The 20,911-nt window shown below is 36.5% G+C and overlaps 3 protein-coding genes across 4 annotated transcripts; 1 reads left to right on the top strand and 2 right to left on the bottom strand.

Moving 5' to 3' along the window:
- LOC109842450 (potassium channel AKT1-like) lies at nucleotides 147-1,493 on the top strand. The gene is made up of 2 exons (XM_020411327.1): nucleotides 147-150; nucleotides 327-1,493. Exons 1-2 carry the CDS (start codon nucleotides 147-149, stop codon nucleotides 1,208-1,210), a joined length of 888 nt encoding a protein of 295 aa, XP_020266916.1. The 3' UTR covers nucleotides 1,211-1,493.
- Nucleotides 1,896-7,266, bottom strand: LOC109840863 (boron transporter 4-like). Its single transcript, XM_020409665.1, has 13 exons — nucleotides 7,167-7,266; nucleotides 7,014-7,096; nucleotides 6,728-6,920; nucleotides 6,499-6,637; nucleotides 6,232-6,397; nucleotides 5,974-6,140; nucleotides 4,968-5,141; nucleotides 4,767-4,862; nucleotides 4,535-4,675; nucleotides 3,871-4,190; nucleotides 2,965-3,256; nucleotides 2,471-2,602; nucleotides 1,896-2,383 (listed from the first exon to the last, which is right to left on the bottom strand). The coding sequence occupies exons 1-13, from the start codon at nucleotides 7,259-7,261 to the stop codon at nucleotides 2,363-2,365; spliced, it is 2,019 nt and encodes a 672-aa protein (XP_020265254.1). The 5' UTR covers nucleotides 7,262-7,266; the 3' UTR covers nucleotides 1,896-2,362.
- On the bottom strand, nucleotides 7,852-17,057 carry LOC109840864 (WD repeat-containing protein 82). Of its 2 annotated transcripts, none has more exons than XM_020409666.1 (10): nucleotides 16,873-17,057; nucleotides 16,264-16,360; nucleotides 15,453-15,559; nucleotides 15,290-15,356; nucleotides 15,066-15,165; nucleotides 14,793-14,909; nucleotides 14,570-14,707; nucleotides 13,716-13,797; nucleotides 12,159-12,208; nucleotides 7,852-10,644 (listed from the first exon to the last, which is right to left on the bottom strand). In XM_020409666.1, exons 1-10 carry the CDS (start codon nucleotides 17,033-17,035, stop codon nucleotides 10,483-10,485), a joined length of 1,083 nt encoding a protein of 360 aa, XP_020265255.1. In that variant the 5' UTR covers nucleotides 17,036-17,057; the 3' UTR covers nucleotides 7,852-10,482. The 2 variants fall into 2 exon arrangements, with proteins under 2 accessions (XP_020265255.1, XP_020265256.1); XM_020409667.1 differs by having other exon boundaries at nucleotides 7,854-10,644; nucleotides 16,264-16,364; nucleotides 16,873-17,037.

The raw sequence follows: 20,911 nt of genomic DNA, 5'->3' as shown, positions 1-20,911 counted from the left end.
GAACCACGTAAATATTGTGTTTGTGATTGTCTCTCTATTTCCTGGTTCTGTGTTTAAATTATCCTAACATACCTAAAGTACTCTTATGGTCTAAAACACATTCACTTTTGATGTTTTTTAATCATGCAGCAAACGATTTGAAAATAATGGGTTTTCAGTAGTAGAACATATGATGATTTGATCCTGGATGAATAAGAGTGTTCCCCATGAATTTTTACATATAAACATTTTAGGATAGAGATCTTCATGGATGATGTGGATCATCAAAGCAAATTAGTTCTGGAACAGTTTATTTACAGAGCAATATTTCTGTTCCCTTCATACAGATCACCGAGGAAGTGTTCCTCTATGGGAAGCCATTCTCGGAAAGCATGAAGCTACCATCAAGCTTCTCTTGAGCAACGGTGCCAAGCTCTCTTCCAGTGATATGGGCCAATTTGTATGCATTGCTGCTGAGCAAAACAACCTCGAGTTACTACAAAACATCGTGCACTATGGTGGAGACGTAACAGTACCTAGGAGTGATGGCACGACTGCTCTACACTTCGCCGTTTCTGAAGGAAACATCAATATGGTCAAGTTCTTGGTTGATCAAGGAGCAGACATTGATAAGCTCAACAGCATCGGCTGGAGTTCTCGTAATCTGGCTGACCAACAGGGGCATGAAGAGATTATAGCATTCTTCCAGAGCAAAAGAGGTCAGAATGATAACGTGGACACTAGGACTAGTCGTAACATTTCTCCCTCAGTTCACTTTGGGAGATATCGCAGCGAGCCAACAATGCATCATGTTGCTCACGAAGTCTGGCATACAACAAGAACTAAGAATAATGGGGGTAATGTTCATCAAAGGAAAACGATAAGTAATTATGACAACTCGTTGTTTGGGATCATGTCAGCAGCTCGTGTCAATGTGGGTAGTGATGGACTGTTCTCTACAGCACCTCCTCTTAGTACCAGAAGCATTGGAGACCAAAATCCTATCCGAGTAACGATATGTTGTCCTGAGAAAGAGGACAGGTGTGGAAAGCTTGTGCTTCTTCCTGGGTCGATCACAGAGTTGCTGGAGATTGGAGCGAAGAAATTTGAATTCTTGCCTACTAAAGTTCTCAGTCAAGATAGAGCCGAGATAAACGAGTTGGGTGTTATCAGAGATGGCGATCGGCTTTTTCTAGTTAGCGATGATTGGAACAGGGAAGTTCATTCATGAATGAGATAGATTACATTCAGGAATCTGAGTCGAGGTTTCTTTCATGCATAAAGCATATGTATACCGCAAGAACAATGGATGGACATTCGAGTGCAGAATGTACAATAGATGGGAAATTGAGGGAGAAAGCAAAAGAAAGCGAAACATATTTCACTTGAGAAAATTTATATATATTTATGTTTGCTAGTGTAGCAAATTTTGTGTGAATAAGATTGCATTTCCCATGTAATTCATTATTCAATTAATTAACTAATTAAATTTTTACTCTTACCTTTTTTTTTTATACGTAACATTTAATAGCAGTTGTATCCTTCTGCATATTGTATCCTTCTGCATATATCTCTCAAATTTGTTGGAGTCAAATGCTATCGAGGATTTATTTATCAATCACAGGGTGTTTCTTCTTATTTTCATGCAAGAAGCTTTAGTTTTATGACCTCCGGTCTATTATGAGGCTCCTTTAGATGAATTATATAAAAATTGTTTACTTCGCAATTTGCACCACTCGTAAGTGTAAGAAGCCGTAGAAACGTATGGAAGTTTGGAAAATTTTCAATAGCATATAGATCTATTTGAACAGCATGGATAATTCAATTTTATAGTACATCATGTATCTCGGTAGACCAATCTGAATATCTTAGTACATCATGTATCTCGGCAGACCAATATGAATATCTTAGTGACATCTTAGAGAAGTCATACGTGTATTAAAATCACTTCACATATGTATACGTACACGTACATGCGAAAAACACAAGATAAGAAACCAAAGACGTGAGCATACCAGTTCTTGTAGACTAAACAACTAAATAGCAATTACTTCGCCTCGTGAATATATTACAGCCAGGAGTACCATACTGCACTTTCCTCATCCCTCTCAAATTTGATCTCAATGAGTAAGGCACCAAAAATCCATACAAATAGGAAAAGAATGAGAACTAATGTACAACTGTTCATATTTCCTCTCCCACCCTCATTATGCATCGTTTACTGTATTTACATCCACCAATGAATCTCTGGCAAACTGAGGAACTCGAGCAGCCTCTCATGTCAAGAATCCTGTATAAAACCAACAAAATTTCTAGTTTTTACCACTTTGGATGGCCAAAATGTCGCTCTGAAATCGATTCATTTCTCTGCATCTCTTCGCAGTTAGAGCCTCCCCTGATACACCTGTAACCATCAATATAGACATCATATAGAATTTTTCAACAGTTCATCCAAATTAGTAATTCTTCAAGAAAAGAAGAGTTATCTTGCCTGGGGTAATCTATCATCATTGAAGCTTCTGGTTCTGAGCTTAAGTTCTCCTCGGCTTGTCGTGATCTCATCTAACATTTCAGCATCACAAGTTTCAATTCCATCACTGGTTCCTGCAGACAAATCCCTTTCCTGCAAAAAAGGTTGAAGCATTTATTGTTAAAGTATTGCATATTTTAGGATTTTGGCTATTATCTGTGAGGAATATTATTTCATAGGAGAAAATACCACAAACTTTCAGATCAACAGGAACTATATATTATCAGAAAACTATCTGGTAATTTTATAATAATACATGAATGTTCATGGTGCTTTAGTTCATGGGTAGTTTTTTTTTTCTTTTACATGATATTTTTCTGCTGATTTGAAAGTTTTATAGTATTTTCTCTAATTAAAACAATTAGATAATTTATTTACGCAAAACCCCTAATAATTTATGGCAGTTTGTGAAATTCAACCTCATACATTTTATGGTCAAAAAATATACAGCATACCTTGAATGAGAGTTTGAATGAGAGTGAGCGTGCACGAGCAGGAGCTCCAGCGATTTCTTCATACTCAGCAGCATCCATTTCTTGCAGGTCGTGGGGGTTGAAGAATTTAGGAAGGATGTACTGCCTGATGCTGATCAAAAGAAAAAATGGCAAAGGGAAAAGAACTCCAGCTATAGGTATCCAAGTGATACCGAAACACAGGAGAAGATACAATGATTGGAAGATTGTGAAGCCTGCTATTGCCTTGAAGGGCACGGTCTCCACAAAGGAAGCATGGTCGCCTTCTAAAATCCTGCCAAAGATTATATGTCATTAATATACATTCTATTTAGGAAAACTATGTTTTCATTATTTTCAGCAAGATGAGCGTCTTTACTACATAAGATAATTAAAAGGCTAGTGTACTGTATAATGCAATAATAAGAACAACAAGGCCTTTATCCTCAAACATTGGTGTCAGCTACGTGAATCATATTCTTCCATTCAATTCCATGGTCTAGTCCTCCTTTTTCCATTAATTATAATCTCACTTCTCCTAATTGATACACTTAATGGTCTCTGTTGCATGTGACCAAACCATCTCATCTATTGAATGCAAGAGGAAGACAAATAAGAGAAGGCAGTATCTGCATGAGGGCATGGCTTTGGTTTGCTAATAGTTGCCGATCTCGAGTATCAGAAACAAAGATAGCCCACTGCACCATCATTGTTAGCCCACTGCACCATCATTGTTAGCCACAATAACATGAATATAGGATTGGCTTTTGGGGATTGGGCAACCATTTTAATTTCCACTCACGGAGTACCATTATCAACTCATTTACTTTTCCCAATTCGGTTTTCATCAAAACTGCAATTCTCACCCTAGGAAACTTGCTCAAGAAGGAAACTGCAACAAGGACTTACTTGAATCGTCGACGAGGAGTAATGAATAGAATGCACAGCCTCTCCCAGAATTGGTTCCCCCCTAGGCTATCAATCGCCATGTAAGCAAAATACCCCCAGAGAACAGATGTTGGGATCATCTTGATGACAGGCATGGCTAATAGACAAACACCAACAAGAACTGACTGCAACAGGTTGGTTACCCTCTGCTCATTCACTCGCACTGGCAAATAAGCCTCAATATGCTTTTCAGGGTCAAATTGATCCTTTTTCTCCCCGTTGCTTTCACCTCTCACAACAGCTTTCTTCAAGTCCATAAGCTCTTTTCCTATAACCGCTGTCTGTAGAAGATATGGGAGCTAGTTGTTAAACCTTTCAAGTTTTGATTTGTGTACATACACCAAACGAGGACAAAATTACAGTAAGAAAAACTTTAGAGGAACCACTGAACCACATAACCTAATGTCTAAAATCACATTTTGATAGAGCATAAGATGCTAATAACATCCTAATCCAAGGAAGCAAAGAAAAATGAGTGAAGGCATAGAACAAAAAGGTATGGCTCTGTAGCAGTTAAAGCCATATTCTCCACTAATTATCACTAGTCCAATATAGAAAGTCTTGACAATATATCCTTTAACACATAGCAAAATCAGTATCTAATCCAAACGTAAAGAGAATTGACCTTAGTTTTTGGTGTCAACACTTCAGTAGCATCGTCATCCATTTGTATGAAGACCTCTTGCATTTTACCATATATTTCTAAGTTGGTGGCTTGTTGCTTCATGCCCTCTTTGGCCGTCTCAACCATCTTCTTCCGAAGTAGCTGGAAATTTTAACAAAAAAAAACATTTTTATTTCTAAACCAAAATAAAAGTATGAAACTAGCAATCATTGCAGGCAGAACTTTTCCACACCTGCCTCTTGAGAACAGAAAGGCTCTTCGTGTGCATGGGGGACTGAGGAAGAACACCGTTTGAAGGAGGGATCCCAAGTAGCCCACAAATCAAAACCTGAAATCAGGATAGCAGGTATGAAGCTCGCGTACATCATGAATAATACATTGAAAAAATGATGTTTGATTGCAAAAAAAATGGAAACAAGAAATGTATATTTACCATGAACCCAAGAATCAAAATGTCATAGTGATAAGCAGAAGGATTTTTTAGGTTAAATTCTTTCTGCTGAGACATCTTAGATGCAACACTGTGGTCGAAAAAATAAAGGCTTGTGACCATAAGGGCAGGTAGAATAGCTGCAAGTATGTATAACGCGGGAACCGAAAACAAATCCTGCAATTGTCGATTACAACAAAATTCAGTCTTTCAAAGCAAAACGGTTATTGAGATATGATAACACGAAAAATAAACATGCACAAACAAACTACTGTCAGCTACATTCTTTACTGGACACTTGAATGTCATAAACAGAATACAAACCCACAATAAGTTTTTTTAATTCCATAGTAAATGGCCACCTAGTGAGAAGTTCTCATGTGTCGTCGCTATTTCAAGTGTGATCAGAGATCCTTGGTACAGTGTTACTGGTAACTGCAACAAAAAGGGAACTAGGGTTCCATTCTCAGAAAGAACACTGGGGAGTATCTCCATCTCAAGTAGAAATATGTCAAATCTGTTCATCATCATTGTCACTTACACAAAATTTAGAAAAATATTTTGATTGAACTCTAAACCAAATGGGAACACCAAGGCAAAACTGTTTGGCAGGTAAATGACAAGTAGCAAACGATATACTGGAAGTACGCTTTGCAAGCATCAAATTTTGGTGCCTTAAAATATAGAGAAGTAAGGTAAGATATAAAAGACCAATAAGCATAGGTCTCTGTGTGAAGCCCCAACATTTAAATAATGAAGTCAAAGGGCTCAAGAGCAACTAGTGCTAGCACATTTTGGCAACTCAGTGGTCCCACAGCTTACACAGCCCCAAAGGGTTCGCGGGCCCCGGGATGCGCTACAGTGTATTTAGATGAAAGAAAATTGATAGAATAAATGCCTTTCCCCACATTCTGAAGAATGGAAATAAGACACAATATGTAATTAAATAAGTAATTGAATTGACAGCTAATGACAAATGACAAGTGAGTGATTCTGGAAAACGTATTACCTTTGCAACGCTCCAATGCTGCAAGGATTTGCTGTCCCAAGGAAGTGGACTATAAAGCCTCCGAGGAACTCCAGAAGGAATGCTTTCTGGGACTGCATATGACAATGCTGTCCACGCCATAACCATAAGAGGGACCCCATAGTCTGCAATCAAACTTCTAGACCAACCTGAATTCATTAGCAATTAGTAATTAATTAATTATCAAACATTAGTACCACATAAAGTTAGGAATTGAAAATCTTAGGTTATGCAAGAAACCTGTTCCATATGCCCATGATCTTGCCCTTCTGCTCTTCAGAGATGTGAACACCACTCCAGCAGAGAATATGACCCCTAATAATCCATTTATGTATCGCCACGCGAACTGATAAACCGGTAGAGCCTCATTCTCACCTTTAGGAATAGTAAATTCGCCAACTACTCCCTGTGATAAGATATAAAAGATTCAAAATTGGTAAATAGTAAACAAATTAGGTTCCACCCTGCATCCATGCTTTCCATGTTATGTTTGAATTATATACGCACCTTAATAGCCTGTTGGATGAAAAGTACTGTGATCAACATCCCGAAAAGCTCTTCAGCTATCCTAGTAAATCTTCCAAGTATAGAAGAAGCATTGAATACTGCAAGAAGGATCAGCATGAGAGCTGTCCAGATCCAAACCCTGCAAAAGACAGATACGAGCAAATTCAAAACCCTCAAACTACAAAAAGACATTAAAGAAAAACATGGTTTCCAGTTGATAGAACTATACCATGCAGTCCAAGCCAAAAACAACTGCGTGCCAAGACCTGCCTGCCCTTTGGCAAAATGATACATGTATGAATACATTATCACTGTGGGTTCGGCAACTCCCAATATCAACATTGGCTGTCCACCAAGTATAGAATGTATGATGCCACATATAGCAGTAGAAGCTAAAGTGTCCACGGTGCTCAATAATCCATCTAGCACAAATTGACAAAGAAAACTCACAAATCTTTAATGGAAACAGGGCTAACTCAAAATTTCCACATGCATTTCATTAGTAGAACACTGACCAGTATCTTTGTTTAGTTGCTCTCCAAAAGCAATTACAGGAAGTGCAGAAGCGAAAAAAATGTACAGAGTGGGAGCCAGTATCCTAGCATTGAAGAACAAGAACCAGTGAGCAAGCTGTAGAAAGAATCACATACATGATCTGATGGGTATACCTGAAACCTGAACAAATTCCTCCAACCCAATCTCGCTTGTAGCACTGTGCCCTTCCTTTGACATCCTTGATGACACCCTTAAGTGGAGGCTCCATTCCTAAGCAAAATAATCAATCAGAGAAGAAATGTAATTGCAAGGAACAGAAACAACTTCATGGATCGGTTCTCTCAAGAGGAGTGAATGATCCAAGGAGCTTCTCTAGTTGCATGAACATAATCTAGAGAAACCACACAAAAAAAAGTAAAGAAAATGGCACTCGAAAAAATTACATTTTGAACAAGGTTGGACACTGAAATAATAATTCTTAAATTTAGTTCCTCTAACCATTACACCAAAACTTCGAAGTTATGATGAGGATCAAGGATTATAGTTTTATATTAATTCTAACATGCACCCGCAGGTCGAGCGCCCTTTTTTATGGGTCGAAACCTGGACTCACGTAGCGGTGTCAATTTTTAGAAAATCCGCATTTAATTCGTGGCCGGTGGGATTTGAACCTGGGTTGCTCTGATACCATCTTAAATTTAGTTCCTCTAACCATTACACCAAAACTTCAAAGTTATGATGAGGATCAAGGATTATAGTTTTATATTAATTCTAACAATTTCTTTGTTGACAATCATGTCTTATCATATAGTAGTAAGTTGAGATACATATGTGATTGATTAATTTCACTATTGATTGGCCTTTGGCAATTCTTTATAAATTATTTAGCTATATGAATTTTGTTCATTTTTTCTTAAAACATATGCATCTCAAGTCAATATGCTAGTATATGTCGAAGATAAGCAAATTATCAAAACATGGCTCAATGTGCCTCTATGAGGTTTTATTTTGGCGCTAAGAACCCAAATTTGGGTCTCACCGTCCCGAAACCATGGGCTTAATAATTGTAGGGTTTATCGAGTCAACCGGAGTATGAAGTGTTGATCACATTAAGACGTGACTTGCTTATTTCCAATTCATGTTTTTTAAGTTTTTAAATATTTGCATCAAGTACTAGAGTTCATTGATAATTCTATATTATTTTTATATTTTGCTTATCATTTGTCGAAATATTTGAGTTTTTTGCAAAACCATGTGTTCAATGTATGAATATATCCATTTATTGAGTTGTGAACTCATTGTGTTATATTCATCCAAAAAGACTCAGGATTAGATGGAGTTGGTGGTTCCTAAGTTATTAGAAGGGAGCAAGGAATAAAACTTGCATATTGCTAAAGTTGAATAAAGTCTTTCGATATGTAGTTTATAATTGGAAGCTTTGTAGTATTGGAATATTTACCTTTAGATTGAGTTTTATTTCATGTTGAGAAATATTTGTTTATCTCAAGTTAATTGGATTAATATTGACTTTTGGATTATGGAGAATACTTTGTTGTTGGTTTTAATTCAATGATGAGATTGTTTTGATGGTCTTTTGATGAATGTAGATTCTTAAGAGGATATTTTCACAGGTTTAGTCCAACTCCAATATTCCTTTTAGGTTCGAAAATTGGGGTAGTGACAAAAACAGACTCTACATAGACATCAAAAATACAGAAAAATCTTAAATTGCAATGCAACAACAACAAAGCTTTATTCCTAAATTTTGGGTACATGAATCATATTCTTCCATTTACTTCTATTTTGGGTCATCTCCTCAGTTAAATTTCAAACTAAAATAAAACTACTACCTAATTATTAACTCAAGAACTAAAAACGTAGATATTGAATCTAATATAAATTTCTCTTTATATTTTCTACTATGTTGTTACTCTTCATCAAGTCTCTCCAGAATGATCTTCCGATGGATTTAGATGACAATGTGGTTCAAAAAGATCCAAATAGTTCTTGAAATACCAGTGTGTAATTATTAACACAGCCTAGGGTGCACTTGACCTTATGAGTTGCATTAATCTTATAAGCAAGCTATGTATACAAAGAACTTGTCATGTGTTTAGTATCTCAGTAAGTGAGAACTGCCTCAGCTTGAAGGCAGAAGCAATGACAATTTTTCAACCCCCTACAACTGCTGGTTGGAAGTCCAGGCAGAGTTAAATTAGCCACTTGTAGAGGACATGACAAATCCCATTGATATCAGAGTGAGGTGGCTGTTTTGAGAGTTTGACTAGATTAAGAGATCCTTGCTTGAATCAGTGTCCAAGTGCAGTTGGAGCCAGAGAACCTTGTAGCAAAGGAATCCCACTTTTGAATAATCTGTTTCTATCAATATCAAGTTGGATGTTTGGATCGGAATTCACTCTAATGTCAAATCTAATACAGGACAAATTAGATACTTATTTCTTTGTATCGGATCTCTCAGTTTACAAAGTTTCAGGGTTTCGTTGAATGAACCTTGGGATGATATAATGTGTAGAAATTCTTTTTACTGTGGTGGCGGATTAAGGTTATAAAGATGAGGAAAGGTGATCAACAACAGCAGGTAAAGGGTCGCTGTAGAATCATGTGCTAGATCAGAGTCATTAGACAAACAACCAACATTAGTTTAGGATGGGCTCAAGGAGGAAATGAAGGTCTGAAGTCTGAACTTATCTCCACTACTTATCTCCACTGATATTGGGTTCGGACTTCAAATTAGGATTTTACTGACCCGGTTTTGTGATTGATGTAGGGGATTTAGTAAAGGTGTTTAGCTGGAGGTAATAAATTAAAGTTAGAGATTGTTTCTGGTGAAATATCAGGGAAAACAAAACAGAAAGACGGAACAAGATCTGGTTCTTATTCATGTATGGATTTACATTCAAATCAGAAGCTAATCACAGCGAAGTTGAAAGAGCAATACACTTATTGAAAACGATATTTCTGAATTGAACAACCCAACCTATCCGCTGCCAACAGCCGCAGAAATATCTATTAGAGTCGGATAATGAAATTACGAGAAAAAAAAATGGATGCAAAATCAAGTCTAAACATCTAAAAATGGAAAATATTTATCAAAAACAAATTAAATAGTACCTAATCATCAACCCAAAAACCTAAGTTATTAACCACAAAAATCTAATATGAATACTCTCTTCTATATCTTCTATTTGCTTACTCATCAGGTTCCTAATTCTAGTATATTCCTGTGGCATAACCAAATAGATAATTTGTAGGCCACGAATAAGTGGGCATAACCGTGAACAAAAGCCAAATAGTTAAGACGAATAAATAAAGAGATCAGTACAAGTAGCTTACTAAAACTATGTAACCAACACCCTACCAATCCCCGAGGCTACCAAAACAATATTAAAACCTGCTGGTTGTATGTTTCAAACCGTACCTTTCTTTAAGCAGATAAAACTGAAAGAGGATAGGATAGGTGAACTTTAGTCATTGTGCAGGATTAGCTTTGGCAGCTGGCGCCGCCTCATTCAATTTTGATGGATTGGGTATCCAAAATGCAAGTGCTGTGGAGGCAGCGGCAAACATGGATCGACGTGGGGCCCATTTTAAGCAGGTTACAGCACCAATATGACTGTTCCAAGAGGCAACCTGCATAAACAAAGTATGGTGAAGGTGGCATTTGCCTCTAGACTCATGAAGACATGTCTACACGATAACAAATTTGAGTTTGCTGCAGAATTAGATTTGTTTTAAGCGACTTCCTCGCTTATATAGAGAAATTTTATTTATGTTGTGACATGGAAAATTGGTACGTCAGTGATATTCACTAAATATGGTTATCATATTACTTCTACTATTGTTAGTTTTTTTTTTTTTTAATTGAGAGGATTTTCTTTAAACTTCCTGAAGTTTTCATTACCAATATAAGTTCAATTGAAATTTGTTATTATAATAAAACACGTCACAATACACCATTTGGTGTTGGAAGAAACATTACACGGTAGCTCAGTGTATCTTTCCTCATACTGTACCGATAATAATAATCAGTATGTACCGATAATAATAATCACAACAATCAATTTAACACTGTTATAAATAGCGGTAAATAGCCCCGCAATAGCGGCGCTAATAGCGTTAGCGGTCCCTTCCCGCGACGCTATCACCCGCTACGCTATCGCGCAATAGCGGTGACATATTACGGAATATGTTTGTTCGCAAAAGCAGCCAAATAGTGTGTCATAACAGTAAATAGTGAGCGATTGCATTCAAAATTTGCTTTTTGACTGCTATTTAAAAGCGGTTTGAGGCTTATTTTTTTTAAATTAAACTCAACCCTTGACCATTGCATTCCACCGTCTCCTGTGATTTTTAGCATACTCCTGCCACCTCTCATAGCCTCTGACACTTGACCATTGCATTCCACCGTCTCCTGTGATTTTTAGCATACTCCTGCCACCTCTCATAGCCTCTGACACCTACCTTGATACTTCCTCTCACCTCCTTCACTGTGAGCTCCTCTTAGGGCAGTCCTGTCACCGCTAAGCTCTTCTTCTTGAAGGCGACGACTTTTTGACTCTTCCAGTCATCTTCGGTATTATGTGATGGTTACATGTCTATTTCATGTTTAGGATCTCTTTAAATCATCTAATATGTACTTTTAGATTTTTTAGATTTTTCTTTAATTTCCTTTTTTATTATTTATACATATCTAAATTAGACCGTTATTTGACTTTGTGTTTTTTACCGCTATTTTGCCGTACTAGCCCGAAATAGCCTTAGCAATACCTCACCGCTACGCGACGCTATCCGCTATCAATAACCTTGCAATTTAAATCTACTTCAGGCAGCACTTGCTTTTCAATTTAAGAAGAGGCAAATTGGAAAGAATCTGTGTGTGCTCATGTACTTGCGTTATAATAAAACAATAAAGGAGCCAAACAGTTTAGTCCACAACAATAGATATAGGCACTCTTAATGTCATAATAAAACAATAAAGGAGCCAAACAGTTTAGTCCACAACAATAGATATAGGCACTCTTAATGTCAGTGAGTTTAAAGATATTTCACTAGTCTGCAAATGCAGTTGTTAACTTTGCTGACAGCAATGAATAAAGACATTGTTTCTCTTCAAGTGGAAGTAAAATTAATTTTATGATACATACCTCATTCCGCATGTTGATATTCCAAGCATGTAAGGTTCCATCCCCGGAACCTGCAAGATATACATAGATATAATATCCTAATCTTACACTTCAGATTGCAAACAGTAAAAATGAGGAAAATGGCAGCTGAATGTAGAAACCATTCCAAAAAAGCACACTTATGCATTTGGTTTCATAGTAAGATAAAAAAGAATGAACAGAATTTTTAGCAACATGCAGCTAACGAGCATAAAAACACGGGCAGAATGAACATAATGGAACGTAAGCAGATCTGACCAGAACACTATGGACATCTGTGACTCCAGACCTTCTATTCACATATTGTGTTCAGGCTTTAGTAAAATGCAGCCACACTACAATTATGTAGTATAATAGCTACTATACTGGTGATAATGACAATCTACAGTGTTCAACTATGCACGGTGCAACATGACAAAGAATAGCTGAGAAACCCACTGGTACTTGTTACGTACCACTTATGCAAAATAGGAAGCTTATTTAGCTTTGATAGGACAGTCAGAATAAACAGGGGGCAATAATATGTAAATTTCAATAATGATGAGGTTTAAACCTAAGACCTGGTGAAACTTGCTAATTTGGTCAAAGAGAGAAACTTTTGAATGAAAAATGTTGAAATAATATGCAAAAGAATATAGGACTCATCAGTCTATATGTTATGAAAAGTTACTCTGTCTAATATATTGAAGTGACTGGAATTCATATTTCTAGAATTATATATTTACTTTAATAAAGTTCTCTAAGGTTAAAGTGAATATTGTTTACTACTCAGTTAATTTCTAGGATGCTATTAACATATTTAACCAAAAGAGAAATAATATTTTTAATTCAGCACAACAATGTCCTCCACCAAAAAAAAAGCAATAATATTAAGTTACTAATAATAATAGTTGTATTATCTCACAAGTTTTTATGCTTATTAGACATCCACGTGGCACAGGTTTGTGGCAAATCCCATTAGCTGGAAACAAAACTGTAGGACTAGGAAGATTTATGTTTCATATGAAATATTATAGTGCTGATCTATACATGCCCTTCTTGCACACTTGGTTTTCACTTATATCACTGTCTTTTATCAGTTTCCATGTCAGATCATGTGTAGAATTTTTGCACCTAAGCAAATGCAAATTAGATTTGATGCCCCTTCTCCAATCTTCAACTTTCAACCATATGCATGGCGAGATAAACTTGGTAATTCTGGTTACTGAGACACACTAAATTGGCCCATGATCAAGTTCTAATTTTCAACACTGAATACCTTAAGTTCATCATCTCATCCAAAATATCAATTTCATAACCATTGTGTTAACTGGTATATATATAAATATATAATAAGTTGTTATGAGCATCATTTTGGATGGATACAAGTAAGTGCAATAATTAGCTAAAATGTGGATTTCAATGATGGAAAACTAATATTTGACAAGTATTAATCATCTCAATGTAAGACAATCTAACATTTTGTTCACAAAAGAAAAGGATGCAGCATAACAATTTAACATGCAAAAACACCAGCATTATAAAAATATATGATTTTACCTGACACCACGTATTGCCCATCTGGAGTAAAAGTAGCCTCGGTTGATAAATTGGGAGATGGTTCTAGACTAAATCCACAGCGCTACATACAAGAACAGAAAGTATTGAATATCATCTAACACAGGTTTCTGTTGTATCACGCCACTTGAAAGAATACTATCAATGCAAAGGATTGTCTGGAAATGACCAGATACACAATAAAAATTAGATATAAAACATCAAATGAACCTGCAATTGCTGGTGAAATAATAATTCTGTTGTTTGCATGGCCAATTTAAGAGCAACGTTGAATGCAGTATGTAGATAATTTAGAAAACAGGGATATTTAAAATTGATCTCAAGTTGTGGTCAACAGAACAATCTGGATGTTACTTGGCGGATAAGTGCTACATCTAATATGTAAAAGAGTGAAAGAGACTGCCTTACTGGGAACACAAAAGTCACATAAATGGCCTCAAAAAGCTCATATTTGTGTTCAAGATAAAGAACAAAACATGGAACTAATAAAACATGGATGATAGATCCATAAGGAAGGAGAAGGGTTCTGATAAACCATGATAATGAAAAAGGACACTAACTCCCACCAAAAGGTTGAAACTTGAAAGTATGACAGTCATTTCGAATTATGACCGAGAAGGTTACATATAGAACACGTTAACATGTCAGATAGGTACTTGAGAACACCTGCCTATAAGGTTTTTAAAACAAGAAGTATCATGAGCTAACATGCCAAGGTTTAAATGTGACATGCATTATGCACATGGAACTACGCTTCAAGGTCAAATCTGCAGGTTTCACATCACAGCTCAAGGAACTTCATGTTTTACTTGTTACCAATCTCTTGGTAGACTAACCTTGTCTCCACCATAAGCATCCAATACATAGATATTGTTATTCTTTGTTGTTAAAAGCATGGACTTCCCATCATTACTGAATTTGATATCGTAGACCTCAGCTGTATCTCCACCAACCAAAAATGTGTCAAATGGACCCTGTGATTTTAAGATACAGGTTAAGTCCATCAGGTAAGCCCCAACAATTAAAAAAAGAAAAAGTTTCTGAACTCTCAATGTAGACCTTGTCATATGAGCGAGAATCAAACAACTTGATAGCACCACCTTCCATTGCCACAGCAAAAACAAGGCCTTGTTGATCATATGCAACAGAAGGCCTACCACGCAAATGCAGAATACCCTGAAGACTAGAAAAGTAAGCATGAATCGGAATCAGAAATTCTGATTAGCAAGGTTAAAATTTCATGTTGGACTCCCAAAAAAATCCTTACAATGCTAATTATTGCAAAATGTATCCCTACTTTCAAACAGGACATTAAGAAGCAGAAACTCCAACCTGACAAGCATTTACACGAAGATCCCATATCCTCACACTATGGTCAAGTGAACCTGACATAAAGCTGTCATTGATAGGAGACATACAGAGCGAGACAATTCTACAAAAATGCATTAGTTATACATAAGCAAACAAGCAACAATAGATGCTAAAATAACCAGCAAACAAGCAAAAATGTCATTGATAGTAGTTACAACAGTTTTAATAACAAGCAGAAATTTTACCTTTCTTTGTGCCCCTTGAAGTAGCGGAGGCATCGATTATCATACATAGAAATATAGCGTAAGGATTCTGTTGAAGGAACAGAATAAAGCTTGAAAGTTATATTGAAAGTTACAAGTAACAGTTCATTGAATAGGAAAAGTATTAGTTAAGACGGAGACACACCTGCTGACTCCAAATTGTACCTTGAAGAACATATAATGGAACTTGGATGATGGGTGAAGCATATACGATCCACACCATGTTTCTTGTGATATGTCATCTTCAATAACCTAGAGGTACAACAGTTCAAAACTAAGTACTGTTATGAGAAAGTCTAGAGCTAAAACATTAACAAAAACTGGGAAACCATCACCATAGTTTGATTAAAGTGGTTTCTTGGCAGAATAACCACACGGTAGGTTTCAGAAGATCTTGGGTTCGAATCTCAAATCCTATAAGAACTTGTTTATTTACCCAAACCTTCAGAATATATGGAAGCGCTAAGTTTTATTTATCTTGGTATAAACTGTTAAACCTCATTACATTAGTCTAAACTTTTCGACAAAGTGATTTAATGATGTCTTAGCTCTAAAGTGATCGTCCAATAACATATAGTGTTTCATGATGAGCATCCTGAAATTATGGTTCTTAAGGTTGCAAATTGTAGGGTTGCGGGTAAGCAGTGTATATCAAACAATATAATTGTTAACAGATAGATATTGAACCAGAACTTCGTAATTGCCAGAAAAATGTGACATGTTACACCAGTCAACTTCCCAGGAAGGTACAAGCAGGCTAACAGCCTGAAAGTTTTAAGACATTTTAAGGCACAAAAATGTAACATTAACTTAGATATTTCAACGCGCTGTAGATCTATAATTGCAAGCTCAAAAAAATAAGGAACAGCAAATTAAAGTCTGTTCTACTACGTAAAAGTACGATTAACTAAGAACATGAGCACTATACGCAAGAATAAAGAGGAGAGCATACACACTTGGCATTTGCAATATCATAAAGGCGCACGGAATCATCTTCACTTGCAGTGACCAACAAATCATCCGTGCGATGAAAATCAAGACAAGTTATCTTGCCTGCCTGAAAATTAAGAGCAAGAGATTTAAAAGAGCTCAGCATACACCAAAGTAAATGACACGAAAGCCAGGAAAAAAAATGTAACTTAACAATAAATTATAAGAGAAATGAAAATTTGCAGACTTCAACACTGCTTTGGACACTTAATCCAAATTTAGACTTTATCTCGATGGCCTATGTTTACTTCCCCCACGTCCCTAGGAAAAAAATAGGCATCCAGAATTATATATTATTCTGCTGTCATGAGCAGATTATACAAGTCCATTAGGGTTTAGGTTCCCCGGGCACAGAAGGGGGAAAAAGAATTCCAAATTAAAGGGAAACGCAAGCATCAGTAGCTCACAAGCCCCTTCAAGTTTTAGTCTCTATATCAGTTATATTCTCGTATAATCACTCCCTTAACCTAAAAACTTCACAATGCGCCATTAAACCTAATTTCCTATTAATCAACAATAAAGCCTAAATTCAAGCGAGACTAAAAAGAAAAGTGAAAGTCGAGGAATTGACTCACGTAGTCGGTAAATACGGCACCGATGGCCATGGAGCGCATTGTTCCGTCGTCGATCCCCGCCACTGCCGTCATGCCGCTGCCCGTTTTGCTTCTTTGACGAGAGAAAGAAGAAGAAGAAGAAAGATGGGATTTTAGGGGGTGTTTGGTTCAAGAAGAATATCATTAGGAATCCATTTTTTATGGAATCCATATTTTTGTGTTGGTATGGAATTTTCTTTTTTTTTTATATGTTTGTTTCATATCATAGAAAAATAGAATCCAACCTTATAGAAACCTCTGATTCCTATTCTTTAGTTTGGTTTGAAATGAGAATGAGATTTGGTCTCTCATAATAATATTAGGTTTGTGAAGAAATAGAATCCGAAAAAAAAGAGGGAGAATAGTACAAATACATCAGTTTTCTGTTCCAAATCCGCCCAAATCAGATTTGGGTTTCTATAAAATCAGCATATTTTTTCAACTTTATAAATTCCGAAATCTATAAATTTTTAGGGGACCAAACTCAAAAATAGGATTCATAAAGAATCCTTTATTTACAATTTTCTCATTGTCAGACCCAAATCCTATTCTTTTTCCATAAAAATGGTGAAACAAACAGCCCCTTAGCAAATCCTATAGCACAAATTTTGAAAATAGACCATTTAGCAACTTATTTTTAAAAAACGACTCCTTTTGAAAATATTTGTCATTTTTGACTCAGTTTCAGCCAACTGGCTGAAACTAGGTCGAAAATAATAAAAAATATTAAAAGCTTCAGGAAATTTAAAATTCCATGAAATTTAAGGCCTAATTAAAGCATTGGTTAGTGGGGGTAAATGAGAAGCTACATCTTCACGGGCTTTGAAATCCCATGAAGGCGAAACTTCACGGGATTTCATACCCCCGTGACGTTGCAGGCGCCAGCTCCAGAGAGCGATGGCTCTCTGGCAATTGGACCTGCAACTTCACGGGATTTGAATTCCTGTGGAGTTGCAGTAGGCCTATCCCGCAGATTAGTATTTAACTTTCCCTCATGTGATCTCGTTTCACGTTTCTATCCCCACTCGTTCTCCTCATCTCTCCTCACTCCATTCTCTCGTCCTCTCTCTCCTCTCTCTCTCTCTCTCTCTCTCTCTATCTTTACTCCTCCTCCACTCTCTCTCTCTCTTCTCTCTCCTCTCTACTCCCCACAACCCTAGATCACTACCGCGTGCCCCAGGCGCGCTGTCGAGCCGCAGTGGGGCCGTCGGCTGTCTTCACTCCCGTCAGCGTGCCCCCCCAGGCCGCCGTCGTCCGCGTCCCGCCGCTGTCTTCACTCCCGTCGTCGTCGTCACTGTCGTCCTCTTTTAGGGCTGAAAAAACGCCGGAGTTCACCAGAGCTTGTTAGATATCAAATTTAGGGCATCGATAAATTTTTAGTAAAATCTTTAAATTTTTTATTTTTTCTCCTAAATGTACATATTCTCACTATTTCATGCTAATAACTTGTTTAAATTTAGTTTTTGAAATAATTTTCGAAATACTTATGAATTTTGTGAAAAAAATAAAGAAATTGTATATGAAGTTAGAGGGGAAATTGTAAAAAAAATGGTGTATTATTTTTCAAATTTAAAAAGTGAATATTATTTAAATTAGGCAATCTTAAAATAATAAAGGTTTGACATTTGGTAAAATTTATGGATGTGTATAATCGATATAAGAGAATTTAATTGTAAATAATATTTTTTGCGTTTTTTGTGTAATATTAATATTGGAATTTTTAGTCTTCAGAGGTAACGATGAACGATCGAATCGTAATTCTTTATTCATATAATGGGAAGATTAACTATCTCGAGAATAATATGTTTGTATATGAAGGAGGTGTGACGAAACCGTTGTTTATATCAAAAGCATGTACTTTCGATGGATTGGTTAATGATTTACACAAACTTACATTAACCAATCCACGTGTGTATCACCTCAATATGATTTGCAATTATCCTGTTATGGGGAAAGAACATGCAGCATTCAAATCTTAAGAGACTGTGATATAGGTCTCATTGGAATATTGTATGATGAGAAGCGTTCAGTGGAATTATTTATTAAAAGCCATCATAGAAATTTGGCAAATCGGTGAATCACAATGGAGTATAATCTCGCATGTTGAAGGATCTTGAAGTTGACTCCACCGGCTTTTTGTCTCCACAATAGGATATGGGATGGACACAGTCACAATACTTGAGCGGTCCTTCGCTTGTAGGCACTTCAAAATGCCTTCAGTGATAACGCTCCCCATCAAGATATAATGTCTTTCACAAGAGTGACGATAGAAGATAATAATGCAAGTGTTGAATCCGAGGATGATGATGCACAAGATGGCTTAGAACTTAATAGCATGGCATTTTTTATAGATGAAGAGGACAACCAATATATTGACCGATGTTATTCTAACAATAAGTATGTCGTATTAGAGGATCCGTCTCCCGATGAACTTCATGGAGAAGAATGGGTTGATGACTTCACAATGGAAAGTATTTCTATTGGCACCAATTTAAATGATGATACATAAGGCGATGACTTCTCATTCAGAAAGGGCGATCTATTTTAAAGCAATGAGAAATTGATTCATACACTTCATTTATGGGCCATCAAAAAATATCAAGTTTAGGCAGACGAAAAGCAATGCAACAAGCTATAATGTAGTTTGTTTTGCTGCAAAGATTGTGAGGAAGAAGATAGTGGTGGACACCATGATGGAAATATAAAATGTCCTTGGAAGCTTAATTCACGCTTGGCTGTAAGAGTAGGTTGGCGATTTAAAATAACACACTATAACTGACTTTACACATATAACAATCATCGATTAGAGATGAATCATAAACATGCGTCCACCTCTTTGATATATCGATTGATTATGTCTAAACTAAGGGATGATCTTGATCTAAGGTCAAAGGATATTCGTATTTTAGTGCATAAAGCGATCAACTTGGATATATCATACAACAAGTGTTAGAATGCTCAGAGGAAGACGATGATAAAAATATTCAGAGATTAGGACAAATCTTATAAGATCTTACCACATTATCTTAAAGCACTCAAAAAAGGAAATTTGGGGACAGTGTACGAAGTATCATCGGATCTTGTTGACGGCGGAGATAGATGATTCACATGGGTATTTTGGGCATTTAGGCCTTGCATTGAGGCATTCAGATATTGTCGTCCTATTCTTATCATTGACGACACCCATTTGTACGGTAAATATAAAGGCGTTTTGCTTATTGCAACCAGAATAGACGCATATAGCGGTTTATTTTCTTTGGCCTTTGCAGGGTTGATGTTGAAATCCCGAAAAATTGAGCATGATTTTTTGCATGCATTAGATATCATATCCCTAGTGTGCGAACACGGTTGATTACATTCATATATGATAGGATGAAAGTAATTCCACTAGCACTCCAATGACATTTTCCGTCGCTGCATCAACTTCGCTATTGCTTGCACATATTAGAGACAAGTTCAACAGGAAGCATGACCAAGTGCATCTTCAAGAACTTATTTGACAAGCTAGATGTGCAACGGAAAAATTAGTTTATGAGCAACTATGAGAGAAGATTAAGTCCATTTCATAAGTTGCACATGATTAGATCGATACTAGTTTGGGTCTAGACAATGTCGATGGGTGGGCCTTATGTGAAGATGGCAGAAAATAGTTTTGTATGATGACCTAACGCTTCTGAGAGTTTCAATGGTGTGCTTAGAGGAGCATGTGATATGTCAATACAGTCATTCGTTGCAAAAATATTTTACAAACTTAATAAATTCTTCCTTAGATGACGCACATTTGGAGCAAATATCCCGTCGGAGTTGACACCGAAAGTTGAAGGCATATTAGCGAATCAGATTGTGCAGGATTGATCATTTTGTGTCGTTAGATATAATTTTAATGTATGGGAGGTCATTGAGGGAATATCATATAGAGAAAATCGATCTTACAAAGTTAATATGCTAGTGGATCAAACTTGTACATGCACTTGCAATATACCACAATTACAATAGCTTCCTTGTTCCCATGTTGTAGTGA

This window comes from Asparagus officinalis, chromosome 5 (assembly GCF_001876935.1).
Source record: "Asparagus officinalis chromosome 5, Aspof.V1, whole genome shotgun sequence".
Classification (NCBI taxonomy): Eukaryota; Viridiplantae; Streptophyta; class Magnoliopsida; order Asparagales; family Asparagaceae; genus Asparagus; species Asparagus officinalis.
Note: the sequence above shows the minus strand (reverse complement) of the source record. Positions and strands in the feature narration are given on the sequence as shown.